Raw genomic sequence first — 24,692 nt, 5'->3', positions numbered from 1 at the left:
GTTTTGTTTTATTATCTTGTCTTATTACTGTGTTATCTTGGTGATATATAAACCAAAAGTAGCAAGTAGAACAACAACAAGACTAGGCAAGTATTTTCTCAGAGAAATAATTGTAAGCTGAATCTTTAGCATTTCTCTGTAAGTTTAGTTGTTATAAGCAGCTGTGAGCTATTCAAGCTTCATAGAGTTCTCTTGATATATATATATATATATATATATATATATCTGGTGGATACATTCAAATCCACCGGAAAGTTTTAAAGACTTTTGTTTTTATTACTTTGTGTTTTGATTCATATTTAACTTGTCATTCTGCACTTTGCAAATCAAAACACAGACATATATATTTTAAGTTAGAACATTTTATAATTCAGAAAAAGTTTCAAGAATTCCATTCAACCCCCTTCTGTAATTCTTGTTGCATTGTTAGGGACTAACATATATTCCTATTCTTGATATTCTGAATGAGATTGCTCAGAAAGAAGTAACTGTTAGTATTCAGATTAATGAGGCCAATATTACTTAGGACAACAATTTGTATGAGGCTGTCAATTTATTAGATTCCTCTGCGGCAAGTTCATCCATTGTAGATTGTTCTTTGGGATGCTGAGGTGGAATTCATGTACAACATATCTATCAAGAATTGTCTTATTATATTCAATTTGTTTTGACATGAAACTATAATTTTGACGAATATAGTTGTTTTCAGAATTTTCACATTCACGCCACCATTGCTTCTGATATATGGGAAATATTTAGAGAAGTTATAAATGAATAAAAAGTGTATGAGATTTCTGATTTCTTAACCAAAAAGGATACAAGGAAGCATAGGTCTGTATCTTCCAGAATATATATCACGTTTAATAGCAAAACAGTGGTTAAACCTTTATTGGAAGATGACACTATAATAGCTTATCCTAAATTTGACTTTGTTTGTATTGGAGACATGATCGTAAATGCAAAAGGATACCGAACTGGCAATATTGCTGATATTCTTACAGGTTGTATACCACTCTCAAAATTTATCATGTTTTTATATTCTACCTCTGTTTTATTACTAAGTTTACATGTTTTTGCAGATGTTATTAGAGTTGTCGAAGATCTTGAACCTTCTCAAGTTATTCCTTCTAATATTGGTGATCAAACGATTTATTCGCTTTAGATGTTGAACTTTCTCAAGTTATTCCTTCTAATATTGGTGATCAAACGATTTATTCGCTTTAGAATAACCGATGGAAGGTTCGGTCTTAAGAATCTATTTATCATGTGTTTAGAAATTAGAATATTAAAATTAGATATCAAAGTTAGAATATTGATCTACCATTAATTTAATTTTGATAAATAGGAATATCGTTAGAGTTACTGTATGGGGTAAATATGTCCCTTGATCCACTGTTTAAGGAAGTTTTGGAAAGTCCCATTATAGTAATTCTGGTAAGTATGAGACCTCGATGGTTGCACAGTGAGATTGTTACATTCCTCAGAATAATCTGAATATCATTTTTTAAATTGGTTGTTTTGCATGAAATTCATCCATTTGTATTATTTGGTAGGCGAAGCAGTTATTGGAATTGTTGAATCTTCAAGGATTTACATTAATCTTCAGAATGCTGATGTAATCACTATGAGAAAGAGGTATACAATTTACCTTAAAAGAGCTACAAATTTTTATATTTTTAAAAACTCTTAAAGTTACTAATTTGATCCAACTTTGTGATGTTAAAGGATTCAGAATGGTGCTTTTTGGTGCTAACTTTTAATAACCAAATTCTACATATGACACTTTAGCGACCACGATATTGAAGAAATGGTAGAGTCTTGAATACCTAATAAATAATGTTATTAGTTTTTTATTGGAAACAATGAATGTTTTTTCTTTCTATTCTAATTTACATTTTCTTCAAAATATATTTAGTTTATTAATCCAGCAGTTCCGTAATTATTCAAGAGAGAATAAAATTTAGTTTTTAAGTAAATTTCTATATTTCAAGAGTGATAATCATGTTTTGTCATAAGAAAAAGGACTTATTAAAAGTCTAAAGAATGTCAACAGTTGAATTTAAGGTTTTTAACGCATTCATGTTATAAGCTGTTAGGAATATGTTGTGAACTTGATGATAAGTCAAACAAAACACGTTAGTAGATTTAACTTAGTGTATTTTGTAGCACTAGACGGATGATCTAATATAGTCCCTACGGATGAACTTTTTAGTCCCGATGCATGACAGATTAACATCCATCGAGTGAGTAGCTTATGTAACAAATAAGTTTTGTAGCACATTTCTGCAAGCAACATTGTGTAGATTCTGTAGGAGTATATGAGTCATGTTGACTACTAGTGGATATACAGAATAGGGTGACTAATTGTAAATATAAGATGTCTTGTAATTCTGTATAAATGAAATGGAGTCAAGTGACATTAAAGGCTTCCGACGGATGGTTCACAAAGACTCCCGACGGATGATCAACAAAGCTCCCGACGGATGATCAGCATAGTCCCGACGGATGATCAAGTTCAAATATCTGTTGACAGTGACCAGACATTCACATGCGTTGGGTGTTTGCAAAAGGAATATGGCAGCCTGTTATGCAGGAATTTGAGAACAAAGAAGCATTACCATTTCCATGCAATTGTGAAGATATTTAAAGATGCTGGAATAGAGTAGTGAAGCGGCATGGAATTAGACTAGATATGTTTTGTTTTATTATCTTGTCTTATTGCCATGTAAACTTGGTGATATATAAACCAAGTGTAGCAAGTAGAATAATTAACTAAGCAAGCCTATTTTCAGAGAAACATATCAAGCTGTATTCTGTAAGCATTTCTCTAACGTTTAGTTGTTCAAACTTGTAAACAGCTGTGAGCTATTCAAAGCTTCACAGGGTTCTCATTTGATATATAAATATATATATATATATATATATATATATATATCTGGTGGATACTTTCAAATCCACCCGAAAATTTTAAAAGCTTGTGTTTTTATTACTTAGTATTTTGATTTCCATCATTCTTTTATTCCGCACAATTGTTAATCAAACACTGTTATATTTATCAAGTTAGAACATTCTTTAAATTTCAAAAAGTAGACAGAATTACATTCAACCCCCTTCTGTAATTCTTGTTATATTGTTAGGGGATAACATAAGCCATACTTATTGATATTGCAGATTAAGAATTACTATGACATAGAAACTAAATTCCATATTATGTTACCCCACAACTATTATCCCCATTATCATCCATATACGAACCTATGAGCATGTAATAAGGGAAGTATCATAATTTATGCCGCGAGAAGTAAATAGGTAGATTTCATAATTTTACAAGGTTGTGAATGTGTCAACAAAAATTGTAGGATGCTAATGTCATTCAACTTGGAAAAAACCCTATTTCCTTTGTTAGGCGGCATTGTAAAGACTATACTCTGATCTTCAGTCAAATGATTGTCCTCTGTAAACCTGTTCCATCCTGCAGAGCATCTTGCTTTTCCTTTTTCAATGGAGAGACCCAAATGAGAATCTCCATTTTGCGTTCTTAAAACTATCTGCTCTCCTGCAGCCCATTCATGTGCCTAAGGTTGTATATATCTAGGAATATACTGCATTAAGAAGAAATGTTAGATAACTCATATTGCTAAGTTAGTACATTAAAATTATTGTTCATTCAAGTGAGCCGTACCACTCCATGGCCTGAGTTGTTCATATGGGACCTTCTCATAACTCTACTGAATTGAAAAATGTTAGGCACTGGTTCATTTATTTGAACAATAATATGTTCTTCTGGAACATTCACGTTTGACGTATTTTCAACATTGTGGATGTTATCCTCTTCATTAATCTCTGCATATAAAACAAAGTATACATTTGAGGTTTCATAACTTTAATGCACTATTATAAATATAATACATTTGATCATCTAAATTCAATTTATGATATAAAATGAATATCTTACCTCTAATAATTGCATCATCCTCGACTTCTTTCTCTACCTTTGCATTGTCAAAAACATTAATCATAAACTCACCACTTCCCAAATATGTGAAAATTAGAATGTCTTCTTCGTTAAGTTTTGCATAATGCGCAAGTTTTCGCAAACCAAATGGCATTCCCTTCACACTTAATATCTTCTAAAACGCTCTTTATTCTTAAATGAACATGAAACTACTAGTGGTATACTAAATTCAAAACGCTTTCAAACTATGAAATATATACAGAAATAATGAATGGAATAAATATATATATTTAGAATTCTTAGTACATGATGTGAATACACTTACAAATTTCCATCAGAAATTACGTATGGTGTAACTAATGATAGAAATTTTCGGCCGCTTGCATCATTCTTATCTACACAAACCATTTATAGCACGAGTTCATATTATGATATTATGCAAGAGTAAACAATATTAAAATTCTTTTTATAACTCCCAACTTAACTATCATAAATACCTTGATTGCAGAAATTGCCCACCAAGAGGTTTTTTGGGAGAATATAATCAACTTCTGAACCGTCATCACATAATATATGAAACCAAAAATTACTAGAACTTGATATAAAACAACAATAATGCTGCCTCCAGTTCTCTTTTGTTCTTGAAATATAGGTCAAATATGAACAATACTGTTTGTTTTATTATCAAACCCGCCCTTAATGTTGCGACCACTGTGTAGCCGGATTTGTGCATTACACGGAATATCTTCTCCTATTTCTGAACTTATTGATTCTGGTAGAATTTGTAAGAAAGAATCAATATAACGGAATTTGCTAAACTGGGATTATTTACTATAACAATTCAATTAAACATAGCATTATTTTACCAAGTTATGTTTGTCACGCATGTGTGGATAAATGAAAACAATAAACCATGTTGTCTTTGGCCTCTCTACTTCCATCTATTGAGAAGAAAATATAAAAAGATAATACCACATAATTAAACATCAAGGCATACATCTATTAAAAATTAAAATTAAGTAAAATAATTATGTTATCAAGTATTAATCATATTTACGTCTTGAAGTTGCTCCATATCAGCTTCTTCATTTGTGAGCTCTGAAGCAAAAACAAGAGGGTGTTACGCAAGTTATTAAATAATTTTACATTGCAATCAAGCAAAAGCATACTGCATTATACTCGATAATATATTTGTGGTTTTATTCTTACCCGAAGAATGATTTTTGTACTGATTCAAAACCATCAAAGAATTGTCCTGCTCCCATGAGGAAATACAAATGACCCATTCGTGTCAATACAATTTAGGAATCCAAATGAGTTTAAAGTTTTAAACTTTTAATATTAACAAAGTCTTAATTTGGTAAACAAAAATGTCTTAGATTTGTATTATGGTGACTAAGTTCCAGTTTTGCAATTATTATATTCAAAATCTAAACCCATAACCCCAGTTGGCAAAGACAAATTTTAGAATCTAAATTCATAAACTAAATTACATGGCTAATTCTATTAGTACAGTAATTCATAGCAGTGATTTAAAAAACATGGATTGACATTGAAAATACAAAAGAGTATATCACAAATGTGCATATTAAATGTGATTATAAATAAAATATGAAAATAGAATTGTGAGTAGTTACAAAGTACAATAAACTTGACACAATCATGTATCATCTGCAAGAATGTCGTATAAGCTCAATATAAATAAGTAAAAGTAAAAAATTGACATACCTCCATTAATGAACTTTGTTGGTATTGTGTAGTTTGCATAATCAATCAACTTTTTAAGCGTATAGGATGTTTGTCGGTTTCTTCTCTGCTTCAACAGGATATCAAATATTTCCTAATCATAAAGCAATTAGATTTTAGAGTTACTTTTATGTTTCAACGATATATCAATTGTAGTCCAACCGTAAACCAGTTAGATAATAAGAGTATTATTATTTTTAAGTTGCATATAAATCCAATATCAATGCAATTTATTTATAATTTTTTAAAATTAAAATATAATCCTTAAGATTTTATTAAAATATATAATGTGTAGTTATAAACGTATGTTATTGTTGTATCATAAATTTCACCCGATTACTTTTATGTTTATATATATATATATATTTTTAAAGTTAAAATTTGAAAAAAGAAATAAATTCTTAATGTATATATTAAGGACGGTACATAATTTAAGTTATTTATGCATTATTTACCTTTCAATTTTGTATGGCCTTCACTATATTTTAAATAAATTCACCATGGATAAATGATTTTCATTTTTGATCAAATGTATTGTACATTAATTTAAAATTTTGATAAATTGATAGATTTAAAAAGATCAATTATCATTAGTTTGTTTATATTACTGCTTAGATTGATATTAATTGGAGAATTTGTTACTAATATTAATTAAAAGAAATGGGTTATCATTTTATGACAGACTTTATATATGATATAAAGCCATTATAAAATAATATTGAACCAATATTGTATCATAATATATATAATATTAAACAAATATTTTATCCGAACATATATGATATTAAACCAATATTACTTTATTTTAGATTCATCGTAGTTTTATCGATTTTTCAGAAACTATAAAGTATTATAAATTCGAGATTTAACTGTTTGTACAATTAAACAAATATGTATTGTTAAACACGGTATGACATTTGCGGGGACATTAAAGTTAAAGCATTTTATATATTGATCTCCCAAGAATAATAATGTCATGTACAAGACATATATAGTAAAGCGTAATTATTATGGCACGTATTACACACTAAAGTATGATGAGCATTCTTACATCATCAAGTGCAAAATCTAAATTAAAGATTTTTTGGTTAAAAATACAATCACAGAAGGTGAAGAGTCTATTTGGCATCACTGTTACACATGCATGGATTCATTTTGATGATAAGTTCATTAAGTATAATTATAACTATTATAACACAACCTTTTCATTATCTTAGACACCTCTTCATAATGTTCTTACTCTATCACATTATCTACTCATACAACTGTCATTTCTAAGACTAACCAAAACTATGAAAAATCTTCAATCGGACATTACCAGTTTGATCTTTTCTTACATTATTATCCATGCAGATGTTTTCAACAGTTTTGCAAGACTTTTAATGGCTTGGTTAAATAGGAAAACCTCACTGAGAATCAAAAAAGTTTTGGACAAGATGGATTAGGAGATACTGTATCAGTTTCATCATAATCCAATCGAGGTTACACATGATCGATTTCATGGTTTCATAGCTTTTTCAGTTCGTAACAATGTTGATCAAGCGATGTTCTACGACTCAGTTCAGAATCTGTTTCTCAGGCAACATGTTGATCACCATCTCTTAGTGTTGGCTCATATATCAGGTAATCATTTCCCATCTTTGTTCAGCTATACTTTCTTTAAAGCTATATTTAGAGGCCTTGAAAGAAGGTAGACTTTCCAAGAGATGTATGAATTGCTCAATAGAACTGACATGGGGTCGAAGTTGATAGAAGTATTTAGGTTGTTTGAAGAGATGTATGCGTACATTACAGACATATATTATCTTTTTCCTGTATATAAGTTTTGTCCAAATGCACGAAATTTAGACCCAATGTACCAGTTAGAAGGTCATCCTTATGGAGAGAAATTATGGTTATCATTCTGCGATAAGGCTGTTGAGCCTGACTTTCGTGTTGAGGGTGAAGTATATAGCAAAAGTTTGAATATGTTTCATTTGTGGAACACTAAGTGTGAGCATTTTGCTACTTAACTCATTCTGTACAGGATTCTCCTAAGTAGTTTCACTAATTAAGCATGTTAGATATTCTCCTACATTGCATGTGTTTTAAAGTACAATGCAAGGACATGTTATGGATTTTTGTATTTTTGAACACATGTTGGGAATGTTTAAGGCCTATGGTAGGAGCAATGTACAACTGACTTATTGCAATTAAATTTACATGTGTTATTAGTTTTATTATTAATCATATCCGATAAGAGAAGTAGTTAACAAACAAGTATTCCAATGTTAAAAGCACCTTATTCTTTCTTAGTACCACCATATGAGGAGAATTCATGACGTAAACAATTTAATACCGTCCCATTCTTCCATAAATTTGCAAATATATAATATTTTGAACACTAACTACATATTTTAGTACAATGTATAGTTTGTAAAATCGTAATCATATCAAGGTTCAATTCTCCTCATATATCTTTGCATGATAGGCTTTATAGCAACCATTCCTTTAGTATATAGTTAGTAATCTTAGGCCTCATGTTCCACATAAATTTGATTCCAAGCTCCTCAGAGTAATTATCAAGAACTTCCACCATCTCATACTTATGTCTTACCTCATCTGGAGTTGTGTTGTCCAATTTTGTTGACCAGTTCCAATATATTGCCCATAGGTCTCCCTTTTTTTGATAAATCCTAACATATACCCCGCTGCCAGCCTTCTCCCGCCTCAAATAATGAGAAAAAATATTAACTTGATCAAATATGTATGTGTTCATTACTCTGAAATGTCCAAAAGTTTTAGTAAACCCTGAATCCAGCCAATTTACTAATCCAAATTCAGTATCAGTTTTAGAGCTCAAGTATCTGAAATGGACCTTGAATGGTTGCAGCGATATGACTTCGCGGATCAAACAGTACAATCGAGGCATGTAATCTTCTTCATCATACAATGCCCATATCTGTTTTGGTTGGAGGCACTCTTTTGATATATCCTTATCAAAATCATGGAGTTTGAGTCTGGGACTGATTTTGGTACTAACTTAGATTTCTTGAGCTTTTGCTGATGAAGCAGTCTCTCTTTGATTATACCAACCATTCCTTTAAGCACTAATTCATGATAGTTAATCATCCATGTTATATCTTTTCATTAATCCAGTTCATATTATAGTAGCACTTTATTAATCCTCAACTTGATCATCAACATTCTGTTTGTCATCACTGTATAATTTAGGCATTGACATTATGAACTATTGGACTTTTTATAATTGTCAATTGCTTAACGCATAAATCTTATTAGCGAAGATAGTCCTCGCATTGATTTTAGATCTTAATGAAGCAATACGTTCATGTAGTTTTCTTTTAAAATGGTGATTAATCTTCATATTGATTTGAGATTTTAATCAAGCAATAGGTTCATGTAGTTTTCTTTGAAATTGACGATTATGTTTTGGTCCATTTTTATTATTTTTTATTTGTTCGTTAATATAATTAATAGTTCACCATCTCAGAATACGATATACCAATTACTTATATTTATATAACAGTTTATATTTAAAAATTTATCGGATAACAAACTTGCGTAGCGCGGGTGATACATGATCAATTTATAGATATTTTATACCATGTTATACTTCTTTTAACCTTGTTTTGTGATGCTTTAGTCCTAAATAATAAGTATTAGTTGTTATTTAACTTGGAAGAATGCTAAGTCTTAATTTTCTATGTTTATAGGAAATTATGGAAGAACAAGGTGCAAAAGAGAAGAGTATATGATAAAAGAAGAATTTAGAGGAGTTTAGGACCTGAGCTGCGAGGCTCAGGGCCTGAAGGAATCAGTGGAGAAAATGCAGTTACCTCAGGGCTTGAGCTTGTGAGTTCAGGGCCTGAGAGAAGCAGATTTGAAGAATAAGGAGTTCAGGGTCTGAGCTCTTCTGAAGAGGCCCTGAGGACATCATTCAGGACCTGAGGTTAAGGTTCAGGGCCTGAACCTGACGAAAATTGTAATCAAATAGCTTTCCCAACTTGTTTTGAATTCTCTTTTAGTTATCTTGTATGACCTTTAAAAGCCCATCCAAGTATATATAAACATATGTATTAGGGTTTTAAGAAAAATAGAATAGAGATATCGTTGATGTGTATTTTTAAGAGTTTCGTTCTCAAGGAAGGACTAATATCAACACCAATTTCAAGTCTTTTATCTCTTACAATTCAGAAGTGTGGAGAATAATTTATGGATGTGTGTAATTATCAACTAATTAATCTAATAAATAAATAATACTATATAATAACTATGAGAGAAAATAATCCAAGAATCAGGGTTCTTCAATGGCTATCATGAATGTCTAATTTTTGTTCTTGTTTTGTTAAAAACAATGCTTCTAATGTTTATAAAATCCTCTCCCAAGGTAGATTATAGTGCCTACAAGTATCCATTGAACGCCACTCCCATGGTCATACAAAGTACAATTATAGACTATTAAAATCCAAGGATTATAAGTTTCACAATTCTCATATCAATCTCACGATCTAATACTTAAATTATGTCTATCATATCATGTACTAGAATTACAACTCCTCTCCCGATTCGTTATAACTCCTAAAGATTCAATTAGAAGTTAGCTACTCCTCTAAATATATAAAGCGTTCAATGACAGATTAACAATAAAAAAAAATCACAATATAATCAAACAAACATAAGAAGCCAATTGAATACTGCCCAACTCTTGGAAAAAGGAATTAGCTACTCATGATAAGATAAACAAAATATATATTAAGAACGCAAACCATGAGTTTAAGAATTGATGCACAAAGAATACAACTTTAAAGTTCCTTTGGAATATGGATGATTCCCTTCACTCCTTCTTCCAATCTCCCTCTCAAGATGCTTCTCTCCCTTCTCCCAAGTACGGCTATCTATTCTCTTCTTTTTAAAACCCTAATACATATATTTATATATACTTGGATGGGCTTTTAAAGGTCATAAGAGGTAACTAAAAGAGAATTCAAAACAAGTTGGGAAAGCTATTTGATTACAATTTTTATCAGGTTAAGGCCCTGAACCTTAACCTCAGGTCCTGAATGATGTCCTCAGGGCCTCTTCAGAAGAGCTCAGGCCCTGAACTCCATATTCTTCAAATCTGCTTCTCTCAGGCCCTGAACTCACAAGCTCAGGCCCTGAGGTAACTGCATTTTCTCCACTGATTCCTTCAGGCCCTGAGCCTCCCAACTCAAATCCTAAACTCCTCTAAATTCTTCTTTGATCATATACTCTTCTCTTTTGCACCTTGTTCTTCCATAATTTCCTATAAACATAGAAAATTAAGACTTAGCATTCATTCAAGTTAAATAACAACTAATACTTATTATTTAGGACTAAAGCATCACAAAACAAGGTTAAAACAAGTATAACATGGTATAAAATTTCTATAAATTGATCATATATCAAATACCCCCAAACTTAACCTTTGCTCGTCCTCGAGTAAAATTATAATTATATACTACTACTAATACACTTCCGTAAGGTGATCACGGTTGTATTTGGCATATGCAACAAGCCCCTTAAACCCCAAGGTAGCCCTAGTGGATGAGTAAGGTCTTGTGAGGGCCTATAGTGAATGTACCCACAAAATCCATCTAACCCATGCAATATGCAACTACATGAATGCACCTAAATGATCGACAATACAAAATATCTCAAATATAATAGTATATGCCAAGTCAGATAGAACCCTCAGCTCATTCACCAAGTTTAGATATATCAAGCTCACACACAATATCACAACATAGTTAACACAAGTACAGAGTGTGTGTGTGTGCTTAGCTTAACAAAACGCTCTCTAATGAACCAAGAACAAAGACAGACAAGTTTTAACATGACAAGTCATGCGAGTTAATAGCCCCAAAATGAGTATTAGAATAGATCTTAAACACTTCGTTACTTAGAACTAGCCATCGTTCAAGTTTAACAAGGGATTTCCATATCTTTCTTTATTGATATAATACTACTACTATATACACATATGGTTTTTTTACTACTCGGTCTAAGGTTAGGTGGCTCCTCAGTGTAAGTGAGTTACGACCGCCATAAGACTTTACAAGCTCGGTCTATGGTTGGGTGGCTCCTCAGGGTAAGTGAGTTACGACCTCCATCAGTTTTTGCCAATCAAATTATACATACATATATTTAATGGTTTATTAAATGTGCAATGGTCGAGATCCCTAAAGATTTATGCACAAATACCCATGTAGCGAGTGTTGGTTCAGCAATCCCAAACCATAAAAGGCTTTAGGTTACTAGGCACAAAGTCCCCTCAGACTTAATTACTCGAGTATTAATGAGCTCAACCTAGTCAATCACACCACATTTTTTTGCGTGTACTTTATTGCTACTATTCATACATCTATATATTTTTTTCTTTTTTTATAATTTTTTTTAAAGACATTTACACCCCATAACTTCCCCCAAACTTAAGCATTTACGTACTAACCTCAAAAGGGAATAGTCAAAATTCTAATCATCAACAAGTGGCTACCCCCTCAAAAACAAGCATATCTAAGTTTCAATTCAAGAGCATAATAAGAGTGTGTTAAGAAATAAACTCTGCACAAGTGACACTACACAAGTAACATCTTTAGCATGTGATCATAGCAAGACTTAGTCAACAACAAGGTACACATAGTATCATCATAGGTCATCAACTTGGACTACTACTAACTTGAGATCATGCTATGATATGCAATATAATGCAAATAACACATATTTAACTATATGATACAATGCAATCTATATGTACTATCTTACAAGGATAGAATTATTTTTTAGATTTTTAAAATTTTCAATTTTTATTTGTTTTTTTAGATATAACACTATAATACAATTTGAGCTCACCCCACACCTAAATGGGTCAATATCCTCAATGATACAACAAATAATAATTCTACAATATAAAAGAATGAAAGAAGTACTCCCATATGCATATGCTTGAAGTGTCGTGATCCATAACAAGCTTCATTGAATTTATGCCATCATAGCGCTTGTTTTGTTGATGTAGTTATGCTGCATGAGCATGCGAATCAACTGCACGAGCATGTCAATCTAGTATGTGATCATGCTAAACCCTTCATTCTTATTCAAAATCATTCTTAACACCTGAATCACTTCAAACAAACACATCAAGGCAACATATGGGAGTAAAAAACAAAAAAAAAACTAATATTATAATATTGGGTTGCCTCCCAAGCAGCACTTCTTTAATGTCATTAGCTTGACGTGTACATACAACCAGCATCATTAATGTGGTGAAAAAGAAAATAAATGCACATATCTACGAATCAGTATTAGAATTATGATGTGCAAATATATCTTAGATTCATAAAAATATAAGAAACTTTTTATGATCCGCACTTTCTCAAGAGACTTAGAAAAATCAAAGTAGCTAGAAAAGTTTCCTGAATAATCATCATAAGTACGACTCATAAACTCCTCCCAAATTGGATCCCTATATTCCAAAGCAAGACTTTCAATTTCATCAATCTTAAATCCCTGCTCAATTTTAATTAGATACTCGTCAATTTTTATCTCGTCTACCAATTTATTAAGCTCAACAACATTCTCTAAAATTGGTAGAATTTCAATAGCATCCAAATTATCATTATCACACATGGAACTATCATTAACTACATCAGTAGACTCATCAGACATAAAATTATCATCAACTGCTAAACAAGAATCATGGATCGTTGGAAAATTGACACAAGGAGGAACTTGAAGACAACCATCATGCATCACAAGTTGAACTTCCTTAATAAATCTATTCCTATTAGCATTCTCCTCGTACCAACTTATTGATTCTACTTCACATGGAATATCACCTTTATTAGAAATCTCAAAATTAGAGTCATCAAAGTACTTAAGAAGTCCCAAAGAAAGTAAAGAAGGATTAGAATGACTCAAACTCTCATCAACACCATTACATACATATGAATCATCATGGTATTGATTATCAAAAGAATAAGAAACATCTGTGCTAGGGGGTATGGAGCATAATATGAGTTGTAACAATCGAACGAGTTCACCTGATATGCATTAAAATCCTGAAAAGAATTAAAATCTTGATATCGTTCTTGATTGCTGATGAAATCTTGAGCGTTATTCCAACCAAAATTGTTATCCATATCGTCTCCCAAACTAAAAAATGTACGCTGTCTACCACAAAGAAACCTGTAGACACACCAAAGAAAAACAAAAAGAAGGAAAAAAAACTATATACAAAGATAAAATCCAAACTACAAGAAACAATTAACTCAAAATCAATATTGTTGCCTTCCCTGGCAGCGGCGTCAATTTGTTGATGTGTATTTTTAAGAGATTCGTTCTCAGGGAAGGACTAACATCAACACCAATTTCAAGTCTTTTATCTCTTACAATTCAGAAGTGTGGAGAATAATTTATGGATGTGTGTAATTATCAACTAATTAATCTAATAAATAAATAATACTATATAATAACTATAAGAGAAAACAATCCAAGAATCAGGGTTCTTCAATGGCTATCATGAATGTCTAATTTGTGTTCTTGTTTTGTTAAAAACAATGCTTCTAATGTTTATAAAATCCTCTCCCAAGGTAGATTATAGTGCCTACAAGTATCCATTGAACGCCACTCCCATGGTCATACAAAGTACAATTATAGACTATTAAAATCCAAGGATTATAAGTTTCACAATTCTCATATCAATCTCACGATCTAATACTTAAATTATGTCTATCATATCATGTACTAGAATTACAACTCCTCTCCCGATTCGTTATAACTCCTAAAGATTCAATTAGAAGTTAGCTACTCCTCTAAATATATAAAGCGTTCAATGACAGATTAACAATAAAAAAAATCACAATATAATCAAACAAACATAAGAAGCCAATTGAATATTGCCCAACTCTTGGAAAAAGGAATTAGCTACTCATGATAAGATAAACAAAATATATATTAAGAACGCAAACCATGAGTTTAAGAATTGATGCACAAAGAATACAACTTTAAAGTTCCTATGGAATATGGATGATTCCCTTCACTCCTTCTTCCAATCTCCCTCTCAAGATGCTTCTCTCCCTTCTCCCAAGTACGGCTATCTATTCTCTTCTTCTTAAAACCCTAATACATATATTTATATATACTTGGATGGGCTTTTAAAGGTCATATGAGGTAACTAAAAGAGAATTCAAAACAAGTTGGGAAAGCTATTTGATTACAATTTCCGTTCAGGCCCTGAACCTTAACCTCAGGTCCTGAATGATGTCCTCAGGGCCTCTTCAGAAGAGTTCAGGCCCTGAACTCCTTATTCTTCAAATCTGCTTCTCTCATGCCCTGAACTCACAAGCTCAGGTTCTGAGGTAACTGCATTTTCTCCAGTGATTCCTTCAGGCCCTAAGCCTCCCAGGTCAGGTCCTAAATTCCTCTAAATTCTTCTTTTATCATATACTCTTCTCTTTTACACCTTGTTCTTCCATAATTTCCTATAAACATAGAAAATTAAGACTTAGCATTCATCCAAGTTAAATAACAACTAATACTCATTATTTAGGACTAAAATATCACAAAATAAGGTTAAAAGAAATATAACATGATATAAAATATCTATAAATTGAACATGTATCATCGGGCAAAAGTCCCTAGTAAAATGTATCGCATGGATGCGCAGTACTACCGCCCATCTAAATGTAAGCTTCGAAAGCTATGTTTTTGGATGTCGCCCTAATCATTTTTTATGCCAAAAATATCATTTTTTTCTGTTGAAAACGCAGTAGTAGTTCTGGGCTAAGAAAATAGTTGGATAAAAATTTATATTTATAAAAGTTGAACTCGTACGTGGGGTGATAACTGATAATTACTAAAAAAAATCAAATCTTTTCAATCAAAATATTTTCTACTAATTATTTCCTTCCAATTTTCAAATCAAAGAATCTTTTATTATTGTTAATGAAACTGGTATAAGCAGAAAATAAATATAAACACGCCCACTTTAAAATTTGACAAGTTGTTTTAAACAATCAAAATTATGTCGTTTTTAACATTTTCTACGGTAATTTATGATCGATTTTGTGTGCTCCATTTTTTACCGACGATAATTTATGCGGCAGCTGACGTGGATGGATCTCCCTGAGCTCCGAAGATAATTTGTGCGGCAGCTGACATGGATGGATCTCACTTCACATGAGAGCTGACGTGGATGAGTCTCGCTCGATATTATATTAACTCCATCTTGACATGTGAGTTCTTTTCATGTACCTGCCCCACTCAACACGTGGAACCTATATTGACAATGGACATATTCATTTCCCACGAATTACATTTTCCGTTTCCTATCGTTATTGGTAATACTAATAAATGAGTCATTTTCTAAAAAAGTTGGGACATTTCCTATCATTTCAGCCCTAGAAAAAAGCCCGTTTATTCTACAGGGAATTAGAAAGCATTGGACTTGGTCACTGTACTAATCTAAGAAATCCAAATTGGTAGTCATTTTTTTTTTGCTACGTCCAAATTTGTAGTCTTATTGAGAAAAGTTAAAACAAAAAAAACTGATTTCCTACACAAGACTCGTCCAACGGGGGGGACTTAAAATTAAGCAGAGCATATATTTCCACCGTCACAAACTCCAGAATCTGTACATAACTCAAAGAAAACAACACACACATACACAACCTGATTCAAAAACAAGGAAGACAAGGGGAAAAAAAGAAGCCAAAACATAAAATTGATTGCTTTCTCTAGTCTTGTGATTCCCCTGCCTGAATAAGAAAACAAGTTCAAACAGCAGCAGGCACAGGCAGAAGAAAATGCTGGAGATACCTAAGAGTATCATCAACACTAGCATACCTCCAAGTGCTCACCACATTCATCACTCCTATCCTCACTTTATCCACTACCTTCTTCTTTTTTACCTTCTTCTCGCTCCCCGATCCCGTCTCTAATATTATTGTTTCCCCGAAAACCAAAGTTATTTCGGCCAATAATCCACTGGCTCCGTTACAAAAACAACAACCAGCCGAAGGCAACTCCTCCGTGAACCACCACTCTCTCCTGCTAGTCTTTCCTTTCCTATCCAAAACCCTAAACACACTCTCAAACCCTCTCATCACTATACTACTACTCATCTTCATATCATCATCCTCCTCTTCATCCACCACCAGTTTCTCCGAAACTACATCCTTCATATCCACATCGAATCTAAATCTCCCTTCCGGATAATTCTCCAGCTCATTAAATGGTTTCAGAATAGTCACGGGAGCCTGACGTGTTTTTCCAGGTGGGATGGTGACTGCGAAGAGGAGGTCGTCGATGGAGAGACGCGGTTGCGGTGGTGGTTGACGACGACGCTTAGCAGAGGCGTGGCCCAGAGCGTAAATACGACGGTACGAGATTGAAGGGTGGAGGTTTGAGAGGGAAGGAAAGTGAGTAGTGCAAATGGATTTCCAGAGATGGTCTGATGACATGGAAGATGACCATAGTTTAGATACACACGAGGCTGTTGCTAGTGTTTTTGGATCACATTTTATGGCTATTAGATTCAGAACTTCCCATGAAAATTTACTGCTGTTGAAATGCTTGGAGGATTGGGCAGACATTGTTAATTTGTTTGATTTTAGTACAGGGGAGGGGGTTATAAGTGTTGGATTGACCTTGGTGGTGATGGTAAATAAATTGGAGTAAGTGTGTTGGGGGTTTGGAGTTTGTTGTCGGCTTGAGAGGACGCGTGTTGGTTTTACTGTTTTTCGTATTGCCATGAGATGCCACGTGTGGAGATGTGAACATTTAAGTGACACGTGGGTGTACACCTAGAGGTCATCCCTTAGGTTTCGTCAATGTCTCCTGTTATGGGATGGTTGGTCCGGTGTAAGTCATAGGTTATCCACAAACTACAGGAATCTCGTCTAGGAGCATCTCCAACAGTGCCATCCTCGGAGGGGAACAAGGTGATCGGATAGTTAAAAATATTATTTTTAATATTTTCTTTTTTCGTCTCTTTGTTTTGCACTAACTTTGTCATTTATTTTAAGAAAAAAATATTTAATTGTTGGACTTTTAAGACGTCAACTTCATTAAGAATATCTTCAATTATTAGCACTACACTTGACAATTTTGATATACCATACGTGAATTTTGGGAGCAAGTAAAATAGCATCAAGTAAGCAATTTACCATAGAAATAGAAAAAGCTGTATTTGTTAGTCTCTAACAATGCAACAAGAATTACAGAAAGGGGTTAAATGAAATTCTTGAAACTTTTTCTGAATTACAAAATGTTCTATCTTAATAATATATATAGGTGTTTGATTTTCTAAGTGCGGAATAAGAGTTAGTTAAATCAAAACACAAAATAATAAAAACACAAGTATTTAAAATTTTCTGCTGGATTTGAATGTATTCACCAGATATATATATATATATATATATATATATATATATATATATATATATATATATATATATATATATATATATATATATATATATATATATATCAAGAGAACTCTGTGAAGCTTGAATAACTCACAGCTACTTACAAATAAGAACAACTAAACTTACAGAGAAATGTTAAGGATACAGGTTACAATTGTTTCTCTTAGAAAATGTATTGCTTAGTCTTCTTCTTGTTTTAATTGCTACTCTTGGTTTATATATCACCAAGATTACACAGTAAAAAGACAAGATAATAAAACAAAACATATCAAGTCTAATACTATGCTACTTCATTACTTTATTACAGCATCTTTGAATATCTTCATAATAGCATGAAAATGGCAATGATTCTTTGTTCTCAAAAACTCAGTTGAATAGGCTTTCACATTCCTTTTGCATACATTCAATATTTATGATTAGAGGACCAATCAAAATGCGCCAAACCCATGGGAGTTAGTGCTTATTGTGTGCCATTGGGCACATATTAGAAAAACCGTTTTAACAATCCATAAATTCTTAACTGCTTAACAAAAATAACTTAACATCATCATTCTTATTCCTCGATAACAACAACAATCTCATCTCATCGTCTAACAATCCAAAAGTCAAAATTATATGCACCTCTAACCCGTAGTTGTCGCAAATATATTTTGCACGAGTACACAGTAAAAAAATTATTTATTTTATATAACTTTTCTTGTTAATGTAAAGACAACTTATACTTAAAGTAACATTATCTTACAATTCAATTACATAAACAAAATTAAAAAAATTATTTAATTTTTGAAGTCAAATTATTTATCTATCTATATTATTATATTAAACACGAAACTTTACTGTCATTACTTCAATTACATAAGTACTCTTTCTTAAAAAAAATCATATTTTACTCAAATGTCCTTACTTAATTAATATCGAACCAATTACCTATTAAGTAAAATATGTTGCCTTTTTTATTTTCACTAATCAAAACAACTCTTTCTCTACAAATATTTTAGACACACTACTACAAAATTCAACTTACATAGCATTTATGTTTGAGCTTACATAACGCTTTTGAGTGCTATGTAAGCCAGTGCTATGCAAGTTCATTTCACTTGCATAACGCTTGTTTAGGAGCCATCCAAGTACATTAACTTAAATAACACTTTTATAAGTGCTATGTAAGTAACCGTTATCCTAGCACATGTATTACTTATATAGCACTTCTACGAACGCTATTTAAGTTATTTGATTTAAAATAACATTACAGACAAAATTGTTATAGAAACGCTATACAAGCTTCATATTTTTTTTAAAAAAAAGATAATTTAAATACTTTTTGCCATTTTTTAACCTGTAATATGCTTCAAATATCAAAATTCATTAATACAGGAATAATTCGAAAAAGGAAATTCAAATCCGAACAAAGACTACCAACAAATTAATATTCTTCTCTATAATATAATTAAATTCCAAATGTCAACTTACATTGAACTTGATATTAGCAAGGTTAATGTAAATTAAATATACATAAGTTATTTGTACAATACATAAGAAACCTAGAGTATAACAACTACAAATTACTTGAAATATAGATTTCAAGTACCCTGCCTCCGATACTTCATCTACATCCAATTGGGTGGATTTCTTTTTCTTGCTCTTTTTACCAAATTACTCTCATCTGCTTCAGTCACATCCTCCTCTGCACCTGCAACATGAAATCATACGGGGTAAAGACATCACAACAATCACAAGTACAAGAATATTAAATATCAAGAGATTCAAGTCACTTATACACATAAAATAATGTAAATAAGACACGCTATAAAGTATGGAGTAGATTCAAAAGATAAAAGAATCTTCCAAAATAAAAAGTACACTTCAAAACATGTTCAGACTAAAGTAAAAACACTCCATCTAACAGAATAGAGACATTTTCCGGTCACTCTGAATCTGCTTTGGAAGTAATGATCAACTCTCGAGTCTCGTCCAAAACGACCTTGGGGTTATGTACTTGGAACATCCACGCATAGCCAAATTACCGCTATTTAACTGAAAATCATCAATTATGCATGGTGAAAAACAAATTAAACAATAAAAAACTAAAAATAAAGGTATTGTACATCAGCAATGTAATCACTTATCATTACCCTAGAGGTAAGCTTATCTGTGAGACTGGCAGATCAAGTGATAACAGTGCATCTAGAACTCCCAAGGTATGCACCACCCATCGAAGTGTCATTCATTTTTCAATTAGCAACCTGACAATTAGCAAAATCTGCTTCATAATCAACCATGCTAATGACCTACAGTATAATATTTTAAAAACACTAACTTATATGCATGTAATAAGATAGAAAAAGGAACCAAATGTGACTTTAGTAAACAACATGTGCCAGTAAGACAATCTTGCAAATATAATACATTAAAATTTAACTTGTCACAAAGCGATTTTGTAAAACAAAACCAACCCCATTCTAAATCTTCACGACATTGATAACTCACCAAACTAACTCATAAAAATATAATCTATGACATTAAACATAAATCACAAAAAGGGACTATTCCATCATCCATAAAAAGTTAGCTAAAAAATTAAAATTAAGGTGTTAACATATCAAACTTAGAGCCTCCAAACCAAACAGAAGTTTATTTTAAGTATAGTTAAAGGAATAAATTGATGTCATTTGGATACCTAACTAAAAGGATCGTAAATTGAACCAAAAAACAATTACAAACTTTGCTAAAATAGGCCTCAGAGAAAATCAAGATACAAAGCAAAAGGTTGGACAAAAGATATTGTACAATTCTTTCTAATCTCTACCTTTTTTAAGTAAAATATGTTGTCTTTTTTATTTTCTCCAAATAAAACAAATCTTTCTCTAAAAATATTATGAACAATTCTTTTTAAAATATGCTGATTATCTATCAATCAATCTATCTATCTTTTATACTATTTATACTATTAAATTAAAAACAAAACGATAAAAATTTTGTTGGTAATTGCTCCGGGGACCATAATTAAAGTAATATTTACAATAAAATACTTTCATAAATAGATTACTATTCATAGTATAATTATATAAATACACATAGAATTGTAATATGTCTAATGGTTTTGATTTAATCAAAATAATATATTATATTAAATAAAATTATACTATTGATCCAACCCCAAATAAAAAATAAAAATAAATTACGTACAATTAGTTGGATTTGCAACCTCGAATTAAAATGAAATAATAAAGACTCATGAAAATTTGAAAGCAAATTTGTTTGGTCGATATAATGTCATCAGGCTGAAAGAAAAAAATAAATGAGCTAAAATAAAATAAATTGAAAGAAAATTCGTTTGGCAGATATAATGTCAACAGACTAAAATAAAATTATACATATTATCAATTCGGTCAAAAACATAATATTACTCATTCCGGGATAAAATAAAATTAAATAAAAAACTATATATAATTAGTTGCATTTGGTTGGTCTGAGACTAAAACCAACATTTGCTACCTTGTGGTAAAATAATATAAAAAATACTATTGATCTTGCTAAAAATTATTTTATCAAAGCGGGCTACAACATAATGCATTGGTTAATAGAATGTCATGAGACTAAAATAAAATATGTTATATATTCGGCTTTAAACAAAATAATATTTAACTAGAACTAAAATAAAATTAAAAATAATGAAAGTTTGGTTGTTAATCAGTGTGGTCACCGTAATTATAGTAATGTATAAAATAAAACACTCTCATAAATAGATTACTATTCACAATATAATTATATATACAAATAGAATTGTAATATGTCTAATGATTTTTATTTAAACAAAATAATATATGTTATTAAATAAAATTATACTATTGATCCAATCCTAAATAAAAAATAAAAATAAGTTACCTACAACTAGATGAATTTGAAGTCTCGGATTAAAATAAAATAATAAAGATTGATAGAAATTTAAAAGCAAATTCGTTTGGTCGATATAATGTCATCATTAAAACAAAAAAATAAAACGAGTTAAAACATAATAAACTGAAAGTAAATTTGTTTGGAAGATATAATATCATTAGATTAAAATAAAATTAAATAGATTATTAATTTTGTCTAAAATATAATAATATTTATTTCGGGCTAAAATGAAATTAAATAAAAAACTAAATATAATTAGTTAGATTTTTTCGACATAACGGGTCTGAGACTAAAATTAAGATTTGCTACATCTGGGTAAAATAATATAATAAATACTATTGATCTAGCTAAAAATAATATTATCGAACCGGGCTACAACATAATGTGTTGGATAATTATGCAAATTTAGTGGATATAATGTGACTCGGGCTAAGATAAATTAATAATACTATCAATTCTTCTAAAAAACATATATTAATGAACTTGGATAAACAAAATGATATATTTTATTTATTCAGGATAAAATAGTACATTATACGATTTATCCAGATTAACACAAAACTAAAATAAAATAAAATTCAACCAACAAAAATAAAATCATATATTATAATTATTCAGTCTAAATTAAAATTATCTTATTGATCCAGATTTAAAAAAAAAACTAAAAATAATTAGTTTTATTTGGTCGGTGTATTAGGCATCGGGCTAAAATAAAATAATGTAAACCACTTATCCGAGATAAATCAAAATAATATTAAATTAAGTATAATTCGTATCATGTTAGGTAATGAATTACACACAGATGGGGGTGAATATGTTTTTGTGTTTTTATGCTTTTCTTGAAGTATTTATGGTTCGAACAAAGTAAATGTAAATCTTGCAGTGATATGTATTAATATTGAATTTAAACAAACAATATCAGTGAACACGGATCTTTCAAAACTCACTTAATTTTATATTAAAATTAAAAATGTTTTGCTACAAAATTTCTAGACTCTTTTTTGATGAAGAGCTTAGCTTCTTCCTTGAGAGAATACAAGATTTCTGATTTAAATTTTTGTTACCTCTAACAAAGGACCAGTGTTAACTTTATATCACAGTTAACTGCTGGTTTACACAGTATATAATAAGACATGCTATTTATTTTAGTAAACTGTTACTTATCATTTCCATTTTAGGAAAAGTATATCATCCATCTCCGGCTTAGCATATCTTTGCATATTGTGTTAACTTTGATCTTCCTTTGTCAGTTAATCTTCACCCTTGATCTTGCACACTCTTCAAGCTGCTTTTTATAGACTTGTCAATCCAACTGGTTGGATTATTTGTTGATTGTTAATCTTGGATATTGAACTGTTCTGTAATTTGTACTTTGAGATTTTACCTCGAGATCTCCAGTTAGGCATATAGAGATCTTGACATCTCGATAAGTATAATGACTTATCGAGATCTCTAATACTCCATAGTTGATTTGACTTGTAGCGGTCTTTGAGTTCTCTATAAGAGAATTTGGCTTATCGAGATCTCTCAACTTTATATCTTCACTTTGGCTTATCGATATCTCTGAGTTCTCTAGTGACTTATTGACTTGTCGATAACTCAGAGTTCTCTAATCAAATTTGAGTTGTCGATAACTCAGAATTCTCTAGTTCATTTTGGCTTGTCGATATCTCAGAGTTCTCTAGTGAAATTTGACTTATCGATAACTCAGAGTTCTCTAATGAATGTTGACTTGTTGATAACTTTGAGTTCTCTAGTGAAGAAATGACTTGTCGATATCTCCAATCTTCATGTCTTCAATTTGGCTTATCGATATCTCTGAGTTCTCTAGTAGCTTTCATGAGTTCTCTATAAGTCATTCTGGAGTTTTCGAATAACTTCTCTATAACACTAAATCTGTGACTTGTAGAGATCTTGACTTATAACATTTTTCCTAAAATAGATTTATTCAACTCCAAACTTCTTCATAATTCTTCTGAGGCATGATCTTCTTGATCTTCTTCCAGATAGAATTCTTAGGCTTGACACTGTTTAAAGAAAAAGATCCCAGTCTGCTCTTTTGACATTTTTACAGACTTTAAATGTTACAATACAAAATGCAAACGAAGATTACAATACAACTTACTTAGGGTTGTCAATTTGACTTGGTCTTGTTATTGTACAGGCATGTCTTGCACAATAATCTCCCTCAATTTGTGAGAAGATTCATTAACACAAATTCATGCCTGTTAACAAGACTAACCCCAAGTTATAATGGAAAATAAGATTAATACAACAAAATTGACACAATTACAACATATATACATTAGAAGATTTACAGAGTCTGAATGGTTACAAGCATCAGGTAAAAACTATTTTTGCTTCTGTTTCTTCCCTAATGAGATCCTTTAAGTAAACAAGAATTTTAAGTTCTTCTACAATAGGTGTCCCACTTACAGCTTCTACAAGTTTGATCCTGTCTGCCATTGGATAACCACTGTCTAGTAAATCAATCCTAAATCTTGAGAATTTGCCAGCTTTAATATTTAGAAACTTTCCATATTTAGAAATTCTGCTCATTCCTTTGGCCTTGATTTCTTCTGATTTTTCATAAACATTTCAATATCTTCATCATACTTTATTTTTCTTTCTTCATATTCATCCTCATTTCT

General features: G+C 31.1%; 1 protein-coding gene across 1 annotated transcript; it reads right to left on the bottom strand.

Moving 5' to 3' along the window:
* Positions 1–16,297: 16,297 nt before the first annotated feature.
* LOC141712509 (putative F-box protein At5g04010) lies at positions 16,298–17,338 on the bottom strand. Its single transcript, XM_074515480.1, has one exon. The coding sequence runs from the start codon at positions 17,308–17,310 to the stop codon at positions 16,492–16,494; it is 819 nt and encodes a 272-aa protein (XP_074371581.1). The 5' UTR covers positions 17,311–17,338; the 3' UTR covers positions 16,298–16,491.
* Between the last annotated feature and the right edge of the window lie 7,354 nt (positions 17,339–24,692).

Source organism: Apium graveolens, chromosome 3, assembly GCF_009905375.1.
Source record: "Apium graveolens cultivar Ventura chromosome 3, ASM990537v1, whole genome shotgun sequence".
NCBI classification, from domain to species: Eukaryota; Viridiplantae; Streptophyta; class Magnoliopsida; order Apiales; family Apiaceae; genus Apium; species Apium graveolens.
This window is presented reverse-complemented; position numbering and strand designations above follow the sequence as displayed.

What these genes read in the sequence shown, in the direction of transcription:
- LOC141712509 (XM_074515480.1), bottom strand. Translation starts at nt 17,310, where the DNA reads ATGTCTGCCCAATCCTCCAAGCATTTCAACAGCAGTAAATTTTCATGG.